The sequence below is a fragment of the Myotis nattereri genome, assembly GCF_964212035.1.
Source record: "Myotis nattereri genome assembly, chromosome: 2".
Lineage (NCBI taxonomy): Eukaryota > Metazoa > Chordata > Mammalia > Chiroptera > Vespertilionidae > Myotis > Myotis nattereri.
In genome coordinates this window covers 88,783,730-88,801,575 of record NC_138076.1, presented here as the reverse complement: position 1 = coordinate 88,801,575, position 17,846 = coordinate 88,783,730, and the positions used below count along the sequence as shown (strand labels likewise).

Here is a 17,846-nt window from a genome sequence, read left to right as displayed (position 1 = left end):
AGGCAGCATGGGCGTGGGGTCGGGGCTGGGGACCGCGGCGGGCGGCCCGCTGCTGCTGTGCGCCGCGCTGCTGGCCGCGGGCTGCGCGCTGGGCCTGCGCCTGGGCCGCGGGCGGGGGGCGGCGGACCGCGCGGCGCTCGCCTGGCTCTGCTCCGACGCCCTGGTGCACGGCGCTCTGGTAAGTGCTGTCGCCTCCGGCGCCGCAGCGCGAGCGGACAGCGCCTCTCTAGGGGCGCCTCCCTCCGCCGTCCCAGGGGGTCCCCGAAAAGGACGGGGACGAGGGGGGGCAGCCCCATCCCGGGGCGGGAGGTCTGCGGAGCCGCGGGAGGCCCGGGAGCCGCGGTGGCCCTGGCCTTGGCCGGAGGCTGCACCTCTCCGCGTCCCCAAGTCCCTAAAGAGCGCAGCTTCCTTAGTGGGTGCCCCCCCCTTTTTTAAAGCCAAATAAAAACCTGAAAATAGTGATTTCTGGGCTCTGTTATATTAGTTTGAGTGTAAGCTACTCAGGGTCTTGGCTTACTCGACTTCGTAACTTACACTAAAAGTTGAACTGAAAATTGAGTTTTTCAGTGCCCCAGTGGGAGCTGGAGAACTTGGGCGCACAGCGCTGTGTCAGACCCCCCCCCCCCCCACGTGCCTTAATAGTAATGGCATTTATTGGTGACGAATGTGTGCCATGCATAATACTGTGTATTAAATTTTTGTATCTTTACAACACCCCATAAAACAGTTATTATTGTCCCCATTTTACAGAGGAGAAATCAGGCCCTGCAAAGTTAGGTGACTGCAATGCCACACGCTTGCGTGGTTCTGCGTTTGTTTAGTCTGGCTGCAAAGACTCTGTATTACACCAGGCTTTAGGAAGTGTGCCCCTAAAAATTGAACTCATTTTATAAATGGCCAGGAGGGTTGTAGTTAAGGGAATTCTATTAAAATACCCCTCCCCCATGCACACACTTTTTCTTAAAGTTATTTTAATTATGCCAAAATATCTTTTTTGCAAATTTGACCTTGCGTAAATCTAGGCAAGCCCGTGGCTAATGTGAAGCCAACATCTATAGCAGTGATTTTCAACCCATGTGCCACAAGAACTTTTAAAACATGCAATCTGTTTAGTCAAGGGCACTGACCTCTTGCCCCTTAGGTTATCAAATAAAAACATGACAACATCCAACACAATAGCTACCCGGTGTGAATGAATCAAAATTATACCTATTTTTTGTCAGGCCAGCCAAAAATATATATATTTTTGGTGTGCCACAGAATTTTAGTAATTATTTTATATGTGCCATGAGATGAAAAAGATTGAAAATGGTTGGTCTATAGTATTGAGAAAGAAATAGAAAGCAAAATTTTCAATAATCATCTAGGTCTGTATGTTAGTTGGATATGTGTACAAATCAGGTGTTTCTGGAATGATGAAATTCCTTCTTCCTAATAGTTAACATGTCGAGCTAAGAGAGTGAATATTGTCCTTAACTCCTTTATTTATAGAATTGGCTTTTTAGCTGTCATTGGACACAAATTCTTCCAAAGAACAGGGGCAGTAAAATAGGTTGCTAGGCCCACTGAGAGAAGAAAATATTATTACATACTAGAGGCTCAGTGCACAACATTTGTGCACTGGAGGGGGGGTCCCTCTGCCCAGCCTGCACCCTTTAGCAGTTCAGGAGTCCTTGGGGACTGATGGCTTAGGCCCGCTAGTCAGACATCCTTAGAGCTGCAGCCCAGCTTGTGGCTGAGCAGCGCTCCCCCTGTGGGAGTGCACTGACCAACAGGGGTTAGCGCCTATGTTGAATGTCTGCCCCCTGGTGGTCAGTGCACATCATAGCACTGGTTGTTCTGCGGTTCAGTCATTTGCATATTACCCTTTTATTATATAGGCTTTTAGACATACAAAAATGTATTAACACATTGTATGCGGGAAACGTATTTATACGTTTTACTTATACGTTTTACGTTGACTGGTAGTAGAGCGTGGGACACATATTAATACGTTTTTTATAGACTAGCGGTAGAATGCGGGTAACGTATAAATACGTAAACTAAAGTTATCGTAATTTTACTGAACATTGCCATTTGCACAAAAAATTAGCAAAAATGGCCCGCGCCACCTGCTAGCGCGCGATAAAAACTACCCGCAAACAATGTGTTAAAATACTAAAACATATACCCATATGTCCACCTAGCTTAAAATTTAGTCTACTTTTCAAGCACAGACTGTTACAGGTAACACCAGACACGTCTCCACCTGCGGCACCTTGAGGTGTGGAGTCATTGCCCTGTTTTTCCTCCTCCCTGTTCCAAAGGAAATGTCCCCTACCCAACCCTACCTTGTGCCATTACCTGTCCTAGCTACAAAATGTTCCGCTTTATGATGCACCATGCCTTAATTCTTTAATTCTAAAATGCACATTTTTAACATATTAAAACAATCAATGACATAACCACTGTGGTCCATTTATTGATATCTTATATCTCTGAAATTGGGCTATATCTTATAGTTGAGGAAACATGAAAAGTTAATCAGCTAATATTAATAGGCATATTTTTTAAAATATATTTTTATTGATTTCAGAGAGAAAAGGAGAGGGAGAGAGATAGAAACATCAATGATGAAAGAGACTCATGATTGGCTGCCTCCTGCACACCCCCACTGGGGACCAAGCCCACAACCCGGGGCATGTGCCCTTGACCGGAATCGAACCTGGGACCCTTCAGTCTGCAGGCCGATGCTCTATCAACTGAACCAAACCAGCTAGGGCTTAATAGGAATATTTTTATTTAGCTACTTACACACAGTGCTTCAACCAGCATCTTTGTACACATATTCTAGAGATTGAATTAAGCACTTGAATTAAGTGGTTGAGGCCTGCAAAAAAATGCAGACCTGTATTATCTTTGGTTGGGAGCTTATTGCCAGAAGACCCAGAAATGTGGCCTGAGCTAAGACTGGAATATAAAGCTTGGTGGAAAGCTGAAGCCACAATTCACTTGTTCACACTAGAGCCTGGGCTCTCTCTCCTTATCCCTGTAAACTTCACTTCTCAAATGGTAGATGTTGGGATTAATGGCCGCCATCAAATGCAGAGCTCCCCTGTCCCCAGAGTTCCAAGCCCAGCGTTCCCAGAGGTAGTTCAGCTCCCTGATGTCCAATCAGAATGTGGTTACCTCAGGCTACTGCACTGGTCTTCAGGGAAGTTGGGTAGGCCTAGGGTGAAGGCAGGCCAATTTCCCACCAGTAGTACACTGGTAAGAGCCATGACGATATACTAACTAGTACATAAAAAACCAATGGTGTGGTTCACTATTCCTCAAAGGTTGCTGTGGGCATTTCGTGCACTGGGGCTTCATGGTTTTTTCCTCATCTGCAACCTAAGTACAGCATTCTAGGTGTGGACACAGCATAAAGGCGGATGTGTATTCATGTGTTTGGGCAGGACCTTGAAGTCCAAATTGACTAGAACACAGGGTTTACCTACGGAATAAATTTGGGGAACAGGTAAGGGACCTGGAATGATATGTGAGACTTTGAATTTTATTCTGTAGTAGGAAGCTGTTGATGAGTTTCAGCCAAGGGAGTAGTATGGCCAAAGCAGATCTTTCTAAAGATAATTTGGTGGTAATGTGTTAAATCAGAAACTGTAAAGGGTCTGAGATTTCAACCTTTTTACAAGTTAACCAGATTAATTCTTCAAGTACCACTGGGCAATGCAGGGCGGGCCAGATGGTACCTGCACATACAGTGGGTGCATGACAGGGGAGGAACCCCAAATTAGGCTCCCATCTTACGTAGCTGCTGGTGACCTGCTCATACTTCTCTCTGGAGAAAGACCTTTACTCCAGAATGTAAACAGATCTTCTCTGGGGAGGAGGGGGCAAGATCTTTACGTCTATCGCCCTGGAATATTTTAGGAGGAGAGGTCTCTAAGCTTTACTAATCTGGAATGTCTCCTCATATAATGTCTCCTCAGTTGGTGTAAACGCCTGTGCCCAGAGACCCCAGACAGTGCAGGAGTAGAGTATATTTATGGAGTATTCTCTCCCAACATGGTGCAGGGTGGATTGGAAAAGCTAGTTAAAAGGAGCAAAAAGATCAGCAATTGCAGTATTTTAGGAGTGAGATGAAAAAGAGCTGCTCTAAGGTGTGGTGAAAGTTAACGTGGGGAAGAAAGCTACGTCTAAGAGACTCTCAAGGGGAGAACTGTGTAAGTCAAAGTGATGGCTTATACATTGGGAGTGGAGATGATCATGAGGTTTAGAATCTGGCTGATGTATGTAATATTGATAATGTTAACAAAGACAAGAAACACTGATCTGCTTTCTTGTTATTAAAGGTATGCTGTTTCTAGAATTTCATATAAATGAAACTATAAAGTATGTAGTCTTTTATTTAGCATAATTTACTTAATAGTATCCCGATATATGGATATATACCAATTTATTTTTCTGTTTTCCAGTTCATCAGCAATTGGGTTGTTTCTAGTTTTTTACTGTTATAAATTATGCTGTTATGAGTATTTGCTTACAAATCTTTGTTGTGGACATTTATTTATCCTGGGTAAGTGCCTAGGAGTGGGATTCTTTAACTAGAGTAGGAACTGCCAAATTGTTTTCCAAAGTGGCTCTACAATTTTCCATTTCCACCAACAATACTTGAGGTTCCAGTTGTTCCACATCCTCACCAGCACTTGCTCTCTCAGCCAGCTTGGGCTGCTATAACAAAAATACCATAGAACAGGTGGGAAAAAAGAAAAGAAAAGAAAACACACAGACATTTAGGACTTCTGGGCAAGATGGTGATTTAGGTAAACATAGTATTCCCATCCTCCAATAACCGTCCTTCAGAACCACCTGAAATCTGGCCGAATAGAACTCTTAGAACTAGAGAATTAAAGAATAAGCCAGACAGAGACTGGTAGGAGGGATGAAGATATGGAACAGGCTCATTTCACACCCACATGTGGTGGATAAAAATTGGGAGGGATATCCCTGAGGTGCAAGGGATACCAGCCCCATCCCAGGACCCCATCCCAGGATTCCAGTGCCAGGAAGAGAAGTCACCATAACTTCTGGCTGTAAAAACCAGGGAGATTGAGGCTGAGCGAGACAGAGCGCTGCTGGAGTCTCAGGCACTTCCTCTTAAAGAACCTGTGTATAGACTTAGTTGGACTCATTCCCTCTGAGCTCTAGTGCTGGGGCCGCAGCCGTCTGCAGAGACATATGGGGAGAAACTGAGTTGTCTAGCCTTGGTTCACAGCTTGGCCTCGCCTGGGCGCCTCCAAGCTCAGCACAAGTAGCAGCCATCTGCAGATCACTTTGCAATTCATGCTGGTTGGCCCTGGGAGGACCCAAAGCCAGCACACCCTGTGGACAGCTTCAGACCGTGTGAAAGCACCACCACCCAACCTCCTCCTCAAGTAACACACTCAGGGGCAGACTCAGCAGGCACCAGAGCTCTGCTGAAGTAAGTCCTGCTTTGTGGGGTAAAATATTAAATAAAATTTGCATGCTGTTCTCCTGTTATTCTGTCTTATGTGGGTTGATTCTTATGTCAGCTCCAGAGCCTAAGAAGGTAGAAAGAAGTTTTTTCCTTCACTATACTATCAAATACTGGAAGGCATAGGGAAGGGAAGGGAAGCAATATAAACTAAGTCATAATTTTCCAGGATGTGCAGTTGTAGATAATACCTAAAGAAATAACAGTGTTGTTAAGTGGTTAGAGTCGGCCTGTGCACAGAAGGGTCAGGGGTTTGATCCCAGGCAAGAGCAGGTACCTGGATTGCAGGTTGGATCCCCGGCCCGGTTAGGGTGCATGCAGGAGGCAACCAATTGATGTGTCTCTCTCACAGATGGGTACTAGACTTATTGGGGTGATCACCTCGCCTGTAATCCTCAGATGAGGAATAACCAAAAAACAAAACAAAAAATTGCTGGAAAAATCCTCCAGTGAGGATTAACCAAAAAAGAAAAGAAAGAAATAGTGTAAGTTATGGAGATAATCCCCAGAACTACAGACAGAAGTGGTTATAAGTGCTAATCTCTGGGAAGTGGTACTGGAAATGAGCAAGGATTAGTCAGAGACACAATTTTAATGTCATATAAGTGATTGCTTTGGTAAAAAGAAGTGAGAAAAAAAGTAGTAGTATTGACCAGCAACAGAATTTGTTCCAAGAAGCAACATGACAATCAAATATCCCAGTGAATTCTAGTTTATTGGTTTTTGAAACTTTAGTGCGAAGAAATACATCAGCAATTGGGAAATGCTCGGTGTAATTGCAAATATTTCATTACTTAAAATTTAAAATGTAGCCTGTAAGCATTTAAAACGTTCCTAAGTCTGCCCTTAGGCAGGAAAAATAACTAATTTAACTATGATATAGGTATTTGAATGCCATTTTTGCTAAGAGAGATCTTGGACTTTTTTGTGAAGTGAGACAAAATGAACTGCTGTGAGGTACTTCTCAAAAGTTTAATAAATTTGTTAGACTAATCCAGAATTTAGCCTATTTAACATAACATTTAAGCTCTTTCCTTGTGGAAAAATTTCAACTTATTTTCCCCCAAAGAATACACCCCTTATTTTATAATGCCAATCATTGACAAATAGCATTTATTATATGAACATTAGCTTTGGATTCATCCATTTCCAAGGTCAGGGACCCTCACTCCAGGATAACACCCCATGGGGTTATGTAAGTGTAGTGCTCTGAAGGTACCAACCGGGGGAGGAGGGGAAGGGATGCTCCCAGGCAGTGCCATGTACTTGCGGTGCCATCCTGGGGTTGTGATGCTAAATTAGAGCATTTTTTATTTTATTTTCTTCTCTCTAGGAAGGCTCTTTTGTCTACTTGTCTTTCATGGGAAACATTGCTGATTCTGATAGCTTCATTGCTTCCTTGTGTAAGTAATTTCAAATATTTACCTTTGAAATGTTTGAGGAGATTTATTCCAAGTGTGACTGTATTAGTACCTGTATCCCATCTTGTATGATTCCATTTATTTAAAACTAGAGGCCCAATGCATGAAAATTCGTGCAAGAGTAGGCCTTCCTTCCCCCGGCTGCCAGCACCAGCTTCCCTCTGGTACTGGCTTCCCTCTGGCACCCGGGACCTGGGCTGCTTCCCTCCTCCGGCTGCCCGCAGGCACCCGGAACCTGGTCTGGCTTCCCTCGGTCCACCCGCAGCCACCGGGACCCTGGCTGGCTTCCCTCCGACCCCGGCTTCGTCAGGAAGGACATCCGGAATGATGTCCGGAAGACGTCCGGTCTAATTAGCATATTACCCTTTTATTATTATAGATGTCCAAAGTAGGTGAATCTATGGGAGACAGATTATAAATAGTGGCTTCCTAGGAGAGGGTGGGGAACGGATGTTGGAGAGAAATGGAGAGTGACTGATAAAAGATACAGATTTCTTCTGGTGGGTAATGAAATACTCTAAAATTAGATTGTGGTGATTCAAATCTGTGAATTTACTAAAATCCATTTAATTGTACACTTTTTATTTTTATTTTTATTTTTATTTTTTAATTTAAAAAGAATATTTTTTTAATTAAATCTTTATTGTTCAGATTATTACATTTGTTCCTCTTTTTTCCCCCCATAACTCCCCTCCTCCCAGTTCCCACCCCACCCTCTGCCCTCACTCCCCACCCACTGTCCTCATCCATAGGTGCACGATTTTTGTCCAGTCTCTTCCCAAATCCCCCACACCCCTTTCCCCACCCCCAAGAATAGTCAGTCCATTCCCTTTCTATGCCCCTGATTCTATTATAATCACCAGTTCATTCTGTTTATCAGATTATGTATTCCCTTGATTTTTAGATTCACTTGTTGATAGATGCATATTTGTTGTTCATAATTTGTATCTTTACCTTTTTCTTCTTCTTCCTCTTCTTAAAGGATACCTTCAGCATTTCATATAATACTGGTTTGGTGGTGATGCACTCCTTTAGCTTTTTCTTATCTGTGAAGCTCTTTATCTGACCTTCAATTCTGAATGATAGCTTTGCTGGATAAAGTAAAGGTTTAGGTTCTTGGCATTCATCACTTTGAATATTTCTTGCCACTCCTTTCTGGCCTGCAAAGTTTCTGTTGAGAAATCAGCTGACAGTCGTATGGGTATCCCTTGTAGGTAACTAAATGTTTTTCTCTTGCTGCTTTTAAGATTCTCTCTTTGTCTTTTGCTCTTGGCATTTTAATTATGATGTGTCTTGGTGTGGTCCTCTTTGGATTCCTTTTGTTTGGGGTTCTCTGCGCTTGTTGGACTTGTAAGTCTATTTCTTTCACCAGGTAGGGGAAGTTTTCTGTCATTATTTCTTCAAATAGGTTTTCAATATCTTGCTCTCTCTCTTCTTCTGGCACCCCTATAATTCGGATGTTGGTACGCTTGAAGCTGTCCCAGATGCTCCTTACACTATCTTCGTATTTTTGGATTCTTTTGTCATTTTGCTTTTCCAGTTGGGTGTTTTGCTTCTTCGTATTTCAAATCATTGACTTGATTCTTGCGATTCTCTGGTCTGCTGTTGGGAGTCTGTATAATATCCTCTATTTCAGTCAGTGTATGCTTAATTTCTAGTTGGTCCTTTATCACAACATCGAGGGTCTCACTAGATTTCTTGAGGATCTCACTACATTTATCAGCGATCTCACCAGTCTTTTTGAGGGCCTTACTAAGTTTATCGGCGGCTTCTAGACAGTTCTTGAAACACCTTAAAAGTGTGGTTTTGAACTCAATATCCAGCAGTTTGCTTTCCTCCATTTCTGTCATTTGTGTCCTGTTTCTTTGTCTCCGCATTTTTTATGCTTTCTTGGTGCACCCCCTAGTGGTCTTTGTGCACAGTCTTGTTGTAGTTAAGCCTTGATTGTTGTAGGTAACACTCTATTTTTAAATATATTTTTATTTCAGAGAGGAAGGAGGAGAGAGAGAGAGAGAGAGACACACACACACATCAATGATGAGAATCGTTGATTGGCTGCCTCCTGCACGGGATCAAGCCCACAACCCGGGTATATGCCCTGACCAGGAATCGGACCGTGACCTCCTGATTCATAGGTTGATGCTCAACCACTGAGTCACCATGCTGGGTGAATTGCACACTTTAAATAGGTAAATTGTATTACACATTGAATTATATCTTAATAAACGTATATTTTAAATGTTTATAGTGAGTGCAAGTTGAAGAGTTTGCAGTATTTAAACTGGGTGTTTTTTACACTTTTAATATCAACTTTCAAATATGTCTTATAGGTAATTTCCAAAAATCTTCTTGTTCTACAGAGATATTAACTAGTTTTCTTATATTCCTCATGCTCACTATTAGTCAGCATTCAATGAGCTAATACTGACTACCTCCCATGTACTATGTCAACACTGACAAATACATGAGCTGTGCGACAACAGGGTCCTTTGCCACTATCATGCAGCTGCCTTGCTCAGGATAACTTCTTCCAGATTTTGTGCCTGAAATACCTCACTGTTTATCTCATTTCTTCTATGATTCTGAAATCATATCCCCCAGCCAGGATCTGTGTTGGAACAACTATTTATCACTAGTGTTAGGAAACTCTGCTAGATAATGGAGCCACAGGTAGTGCTTCTTAAAGCCAAACATCGATTTCAGAGAGGAAGGGAGAGGGAGAGAGAGAGAGAAACATCAGTGATGAGAATCATTGATTGGCTGCCTCTTGCAGGATCATCTTTGATGCCTCTCAGGTCCCAGCCAGTAGTAGTAGCTCAAGGAGCCTGAGCCCCACGCCTGGAGTCCAGCTCCTTCAGGTCCAGCACTGAGCAAAGTGTAGCTGTGCACCTTTTCGATGGGTGAGCTGGGATAAACTGCCGGGAAGCCCCGGGGCTGGAGGACCCCGGCCTGTCCTTGTCCTCCCATTCTGGCTGCTCTGGCTGGCATCAGAGAAAGGGAACAGCCCAGATTTGGCTCAATCCCATGAAATGTAAAGTCTAACTCAGTCTTTATCAGTCATCTTCAATTTACATTTTCACCTATAAAAAGTGAAAATTCATCTCATAGGGGTGCCTTTATTCTGGAGAATGTGAAAATCCAATAGGTATTATATAAAGTAGTGCATCTTGGGCTTTAAAAAGCACTAATTGCCTGAGACTTTTAAAATACAGATCCTGATTCAGAGGGTCTGGGGGAAAGCCTCCCATGTTGATCTGTGGACTCTTTTGATTCAGCAGAATGTAGATCTGGGCTGTTAACACTATGTAGATGCTGTAAAGAAAATCTTATTCATGACACTTGTTAAAAAATGGCAAGAAAGACTATTCAAGAGGGACCATCCGTCTGTTCCATTTCCATGCCCCTGATTCTATTCCATTCACCAGTTTATTCTGTTCATCATTTTTTTATTCATTTGATTTTTAGATTCAGCAGTTTATTGATATGTATTTGTTGTCACTTTGCTGTTCATATTGTTTATTCTCAGAGGGAAGGGGGTGGGGGTGCGGGAAGAGATTAGACAAAGATCTTATATGCATGTATGCATTACCTGTGGACACAGACAATAGGGTGGCAAGGGCCTGGGGTGGGGTGGGAACCGGCTAGAAGGGAGCTATGGGGGCAAAAAAGAGGGACATCTGTAATAATCTCAACAATAAAATAAATAAATAAATAAATAAATAAATAAATAAATAATAAAATCAGCACTAAAAAAAGAAAAAAGAGGGACCACCGTGGGGCGGGGTGGGGAGGGGGGGAGCTTTGCATTAGGAGAGAGATCAGGCTCAACTCCAAATACAGCAAGGAGAGGTGGAGATTTATGGCCAAGGTGGGGTTAGTGGATGGAAAATTACTAAGAAGAAACATCAAGCCTAGGAGGATTCATGGTAGCCCCACTAATAGGATTCTTGCTGAAGGCAGGCGGGGGGAGAAGATATAGAGGGTGGGGGATAAGAAATTTGATCAGATGTCTGCATCCCCATGTTTATTGCAGCATTGTTTACAATAGCCAGGACATGCAAGCAGCCTAAATGCTCACCACTGGTGAGTGGGTCAAGAAAATGTGGTGTCTATGGAATATTTCTCAGCCATTTAGGAAGAAGGAAAACCTGCCGTTTGTGACAACGTGGATGGACCTTGAGGGAGTTATGCTGAGTGAAATAAGTCAGACAGAAAAAGACACATACTGTATGATCTCACTTTTACGTGGAATCTAAAAAACAAACAAACAAATCCAAACTCACAGGAAAAGAGATCACATTTGTGGTTACCAGGGGCAGGGGGTAGAGGGTGGGAGAATTGGACGAAGGTGATCAAAAGATACAGACTTCCAGTTACAAGTTAAATAGTACTAAGTATGTAATGTACAATGCGATGTCTATAGTTAACACTGCTGTAAGTTGTTAAGACAGCAAATCAATCCTAAGAGTTCTCATCACAGGGAAAAAACAAAAAATCATTTTTTTCTTTTTTTAAATCTATATGAGATGAGGGATGCTAATCACCTCACAATATATGTAAGTCAAGTCATTATGCTGTACACTTACACTTTTACAGTGCTGTATGCCAACCGTATCTCAATAAAACTGGAAAAGAGATACCAAGAAGGGGGACTTTTACTAAACTGACTCTGCCGCTCTCGCTAAAACTGGGCTAAGGCCAAGGACAAAGGCCAAGTTCGAGGTCCTGTTGAGAAGAAGCTCAGAGGAGTTGGAAAGTCTTTGCTGCCCCATCACCTCCCAACCTCCGCTCTGTGGGAAGGGCACGGCTGTGGCTTGGGTCCTGGAGACCTACTCCAGCCTTTCGTGTGCATCGTCCCTCTAAACCTGGCAGTCAGTCACAAAGCAAGTGATAATGATCACAGCATTAGGCTTGTTAATGCTGTAATTAACCAGCAAAGACATGGTTAAGATTAAGCAGTAGATGATGAGATACCAGAGGCTTGATATGCTGGGACAGATAGGTAGCAATGCCTGCTATTACTGTCCAACCCCCTGCCTTCTTCTCAGCATTAACCTTGGGTCCCCCCTTCTTCCGCCCCCTTCCCGAAGTATTCTTCAGTTTTGCTGAATTAAATATAGGTTTAGATACACCATGTTCTCTCAGCTCCAGGCTTTTGCACATGCTTCTCCCTGACATACCCTTCCCCTTCGCCCAGTTCAGGAGTCACCCCGTGTGGTGTAAGGCCTGAAATGAAGGTCCGGTGTCATGTGTGCCTTGACATCTGGTAAAATCCAGAGGGCCCAGATGGCCTACCTGCAAGTCCCTTCCCCACCCTGCTTCCTCATATCAGGTCCCTCAGCCAAACGACCTTCTATGTGGCAGGGACCAGGCACAGTGCCTACCATCCCTGAGTAGTGGGGCTTCAGTTCCCTGCCAGCCCTCGGAATTATTCAAACGGGCAGTCACCTCCTGCCACAGGGACCAGAGGTCACCCCATCCTCTTGTTACCACACAGTCGGCCTCTCCCAGCCCCTCCTTGTCATTCCATTTCCAAGTGCAGCCCCACATGGCCCGCATGGCGCAGTGCCCTCCTCCCCAGCCTGGGAGTGCATGTGGCTAAGAATCTGCCACCAGTCTCACCTGCCCAGCGTCGTGTGTAGTGTACTGTGTCGTCCCCATGACGCTAGCGGGGAATCCTTCCCTCGCCCACAAGGTGAGAGGGAGGGATCGAAACACCTCACCTCCCGCGTCTGGCTTAGCTGCCACTTCCTCCATGTCCCCATACTCTGTCACCATCACCCATTGCATGGTCTGACCTCACTAAAATGTGAGCCACTTGCAGCAGACGTTGTGTCCTAGTCGTTGCTAGCACAGAACCCTCGTGTGCTCCAAAAGATTTGTTGAATTAAAGAATGAATGAATGGTGTTATATTTCTGAATGTCTAAACACCCACTAACCTCTTAGTTCCTAAAGCATTGACATTTTACTTGTGATGTTTTCTTAGATTTTTGGATGCATAGAGGGTACATTTTGCCTATTGTATATATGTTTAAATTTAGAGGAAAATTTTTTGCTTTCACTATTATGTTGTTTTCCAGTTAGTTCATAGCTGGCAGTTGGCTGAGGACAAGCTGGCAGGCTCTGCCTGGCCTACTGTGTCTGTGTGTTATTCCATTAAATAGCTAATCCTGTTTACTGGCCATCCCTTCTCTCAGAATAGCCCTTCATTAGAACCCTTTTGTCCCTGGCCCCCAATGGATCCTAACTCTGGCCGGTAAGACACTAGGGCAGCGGTTCTCAATCTGTGGGTCGCGACCCCTTTGGTCCCTTGGGGGTCGAACGACCCTTTCACAGGGGTCGCCTAAGACCATCGGAAAACACATATATAATTACATATTGTTTTTGTGATTAATCACTATGCTTTAATTATGTTCAATCTGTAACAATGAAAATACATCCTGCATATCAGATATTTACATTACGATTCATAGCAGTAGCAAAATTACAGTTATGAGGTAGCAACGAAAATAATTTTATGGTTGGGGGTCACCACAACGTGAGGAACTGTATGACAGGGCCGCGGCATCAGGAAGGTTGAGAACCACTGGGCTAGGGCTTTGTGCAGCTCAGCCCAATCAGAACATGCTGCTAATTCATACCTTTCATGACCATTCATACCTTTTTTAAATAATGCGAGAACAGATTTAAATGGAGAGAAGTGGGAACGTTTGGTTTTTTTACTTTGATTATTTGAGATCTTAGGACCAGAATATATTAGAGAGAGAGAGAGAGAGAGAGAGAGAGAGAGAGAGAGAGACAAGAAAGGAGAGAGGAACAGAGGGGAGAAGGAGGGAGAGGGAGGAGGGAGGGAAAGAGAGAAAGAAAGAAGGAAGGTAAAAAAAGAAAGGAGGGAGGAAGGGGAGTATGGCCTCACCCTGTGCCTGGCTCTCAGTCCGACTCTAAGGACTTGCACACCTCATGGTGATTTCTAAAGAACCATCTTGACAGAAGGATCTGGAAAATTTCTTAGGGCATGCCCACTCCCCCATCTGCACAACTGAGGATTTGGTGGTAGTTATTAGTGAATCTGTCCCTGTAGCAAACTGAAATGCCTCTTTTGTCCATTTTGGATTCATTCTGTAGTCTAGGCTATATTATTCCCCTCCCTTTCCTTCTGTCCACTTCAGCACTTAATTTCCTTTAATTATTAATAAACATATCCTTAATAATAATTTTCCGATATTTAAATTATACTTACAGACTTTATATTGAAATTTTAAAGTAAGGAATTATATTGTATTTACAAGATAAGTATCAAAGACTAGAGGCCCGGTGCACGAAATTTGTGCATGGTGGGGTGTGTCCCTCAGCCCAGCCTGCACCCTCTCCAATCTGAGATCCCTCTCACAGTCCGGGACTGCTGGCTCCCAAACGCTCGTCTGCGTGCCTGCCTGATTGCTCCTAACCGCTTCTACCTGCCAGCCTGATTACCCCCTAACCACTCCCCTGCCAGCCTGGTTGCCCCTAACTGTCCTCACCTGCAGGCCTGGTCGCCCCCAACTTTCCTCCCCTGAAGGCCTGGTCCCCCCAACTGCCCTCCCCTGCAGGCCTGGCCCCTCCCAATTGCCCACCCCTGCAGGCCTGGGTCTCCCCCAACTGTCCTCCCCTACAGGCCTGATTGCCCCCAATTGCCCTCCCTTGCAGGCCTGGGTCCCCCCCAACTGACCTCCTCTGCAGGCCTGATCACCCCCAACTGACCTCCTCTGCAGGCCTGATCGCCCTCCCCTGCTGGCCATCTTGTGGTGGCCATCTTGTGTGTTGGAGTGATGGTCAATTTGCATATTACCTCTTTATTATATAGGATTGTCTTTGTAAAATCTGATTATGTTGAATTAATAGAGAATTCTGCTACTTATAATGGAAAGGGGGGTGAAGAGGGCACACATGTGAAAACACTTTGCAGACTAAATTATTTTACCAATCCTATATAATAAAACCCTAATATGCAAATCGACCAAACGGTGCAATGACTGGTCGCTATGAACTGACCACCAGGGGGCAGATGCTCAACGTAGGAGCTGCCCCCTGGTGGTCAGTGTGCTCCCACAGGGGGAGCACCACTCAGCCAGAAGCCGGGCTCATGGCTGGCGAGTGCAGTGGAGGTGGCGGGAACCTCCGCAGCAGCACTAAGGAGCAGCGAGCTGAGTGGTAGGGAGCAGCAAGCAGGTGGGTGGTAAGGAGCGAGGGGTCCCAGACTGTGAGAGGGCACAGGCCGGGCTGAGGGACCCCACCCCCCACCCCCAGTGCACGGATTTTGTGCACCGGGCCTCTAGTATAACATAATATTGTTATTGTTACTTGTGTTAGGTGGCAAATGCATTTTGTCTCAGGGCTTCTCTTGCCTTCCACTAAGGAATTCTGAAGAATGCAGAGAGAATGGTAGCTATTCCTTTTATCTCATCCTAAAGGGGGGGGAAAGGGTCATTTCCATTGACTGTCATAAAAAGGATAAGTAACAAAGTGTGCTTTGTTTTTAGGGAAAGAATATGGCAAAGCTGATGCAAGATGGGTTAATTTTGACCCAACCATTGTGTCTGTGGAAATTCTGACTGTTGTCCTGGATGGGTCTCTGGCACTGGTCCTCATGTACGCCATAGTCAAAGAGAAATATTATAGGTAAGTGCTCTGCTCCTATCCTGCTGAAAAGAGGAGAAACATTAGCAGTCCCAGTGCTTACATGACATTTGAAGGAGATTATGATCACATTTCTTTGTTAGACAAAAAGTAGAGTAGAAACAAAAATTGTTTCTTATTAGATAAGGATCATGGTGCCAGTAGGACCATTTCAAACAGTTCAAAATAAAACATCTGAGAAATATGATTGAGGTAACAACCTAGGCAGTGTATAGGCAAGCCTGGTGTTAACAGCACTGGATGATTTGCACCGATATTCTGGAGGATAAAAGGGTAGTATTTCCATCCTCTCCCCCACCCCCAAATCACACTAGAAAACTCCTGTTCCACTTGCTACAAAGTACATTCTCTTGTGTGATTCTGAGTTAGACATGCCAGATAAGTAAGAAATCTTTCTAGGGTATTGTGCAGGGGTCCTCAAACTTTTTAAACAGGGGGCCAGTTCACTGTCCCTCAGACCATTGGAGGGCCGGACTATAGTTTAAAAAAAAACTATGAACAAATTCTTATGCACACTGCACATGTCTTATTTTGAAGTAAAAAAACAAAACGGGAACAAATACAATATTTGTATTTACACATGGCCTGCGGGCCGTAGTTTGAGGACCCCTGGTATTGAGGATATGAGGAAGGCAGAAGCATGGGGAGAGGAAGGAGTAAGGTGGATGACTCACCATCCATCAGTCAGACTCTGAGACTTTCAACTACCCTTCCTCCCTTTTCCTTCCTTTCCTCCTTAAGGACAAAGTGACCTGGGGTAAATAGATTGCTAACCTGGGGATGATTCCCTGAAACAATGTCAGGTAGGTGCAGTTACATTCAGTGTTCTACTATCTTGTATTGAATAAGTTTTATTTATTTAAAGCTTCATCATAAAATTTCAGATTTGAAAGAGACCTCAAGGGTCATTTAATCCACTATTCCCCCACCCAATTTTACATGGATTCTCAGCAGTAAAAATTAAATTTCTCCTCGGTACCTTGACATGTCTTTGACTCCAGAGTCTTGATTGTAGACTTAATACATGCACCCATTTGTTTATTATTTCAAACATTTGTAATATCTGCATTGTTGAGTATTTACTTTGTGCCAGGCAAGGTGCTCAGCCTTTTATCTACATGTCTCATTTTTTAATAATACTCATATTTTAAAAAATATATATGTATATTTATTATTTCAGAGAGGAAGGGAGAAGGAGAGAGAAATAGAAACATCAATGATAAGAGAGAATCATTGCTTGGCTGCCTCCTGCGTACCCCACACTGGGGATCAAGCCTGCAACCCAGGCATGTGCCCTGATTGGGAATTGAACCGTGATCTCCTGGTTCACAGGTCGATGCTGGACCACTGAGCCACACTGGCTGGACCATATCTCATATGTCTCCAAAAGGTTATTTGAGAAAGGGACTGTTATCCCTTTTACAACAGGTGAAATTGTAGCTCACAAAGAGATTCACATCCAGGTCTCAGTAAATCCCCCTAAGAATAGAAGAGGATGCCCGAGAGACCTTATTCAACTCAGAGAATAGTCTTCTAGAGAGGACAGTGCCGCTTCTTCAAGGAAAACTCGGGTCTTCATTGATCAGATTGACTTGCCCTGTAAAGGAGCACCACATGGAAGCTGAAGGCCACCTTCAGAGGGTTTCTGTCCTGGGAGACTGCGTTGATGCTGTCATCACTCAGGGCGCCGAGCTGGCGGTTTCATCCCTGGTTTCTTTCTCTTTAACAGGCACTTCGTACAGATCACTCTGTGCGTGTGTGAATTGTACGGCGGGTGGATGACCTTCTCCCCGGAGTGGCTTATGGGAAGCCCCAACCTGCACACCAACAATCGGCTGTACTTTTGGGTCTACCTGGTGTTCTTCAATAGTGTGTGGGTTCTGGTCCCAGGACTGTTGCTGTGGCAGTCGTGGGTAGAACTCAAGAAAATGTATCGCAAAGGAACCAGCTTAGGGAAAAAGTTCCAATGAATTTTCAAAAATCATAAACATTTTCTAGCTTTATGAGCCAGACTGGATTAAACCTTTTTGTTTTGATAAAGTTTAATACATGCCAGTCTACAATTTCTTTCATATTGTTATTCCTGAACAACCGACTTCAAATTGATTGTAAGATGACAAGATTTCATTGTTGATTTATTTTTCCAGTTAAATGGCAATATAGGGAACAGAGAATAAATTTTAACTTGTCATAATCACATAGTTAATTATACATTTTTATATCTAAGATTAATTGTGCTATGTTAATAAAG

The 17,846-nt window shown here is 43.9% G+C and overlaps 1 protein-coding gene across 1 annotated transcript; it reads left to right on the top strand.

The window, feature by feature from the left end:
- Positions 1–6: 6 nt before the first annotated feature.
- EBPL (EBP like) lies at positions 7–17,641 on the top strand. Its single transcript, XM_081082806.1, has 4 exons — positions 7–178; positions 6,831–6,900; positions 15,439–15,577; positions 17,325–17,641. Exons 1-4 carry the CDS (start codon positions 8–10, stop codon positions 17,563–17,565), a joined length of 621 nt encoding a protein of 206 aa, XP_080938932.1. The 5' UTR covers position 7; the 3' UTR covers positions 17,566–17,641.
- The last annotated feature ends 205 nt before the right edge of the window (positions 17,642–17,846 follow it).

Excerpts from the sequence above, each read along its gene's own strand:
- EBPL (XM_081082806.1), top strand. The coding sequence starts at position 8 with ATGGGCGTGGGGTCGGGGCTGGGGACCGCGGCGGGCGGCCCGCTGCTG. Across the intron at positions 179-6,830 it reads CCCTGGTGCACGGCGCTCTG|GAAGGCTCTTTTGTCTACTT; the intron begins GTAAGTGCTGTC and ends TCTTCTCTCTAG. Across the intron at positions 6,901-15,438 it reads TAGCTTCATTGCTTCCTTGT|GGAAAGAATATGGCAAAGCT; the intron begins GTAAGTAATTTC and ends CTTTGTTTTTAG.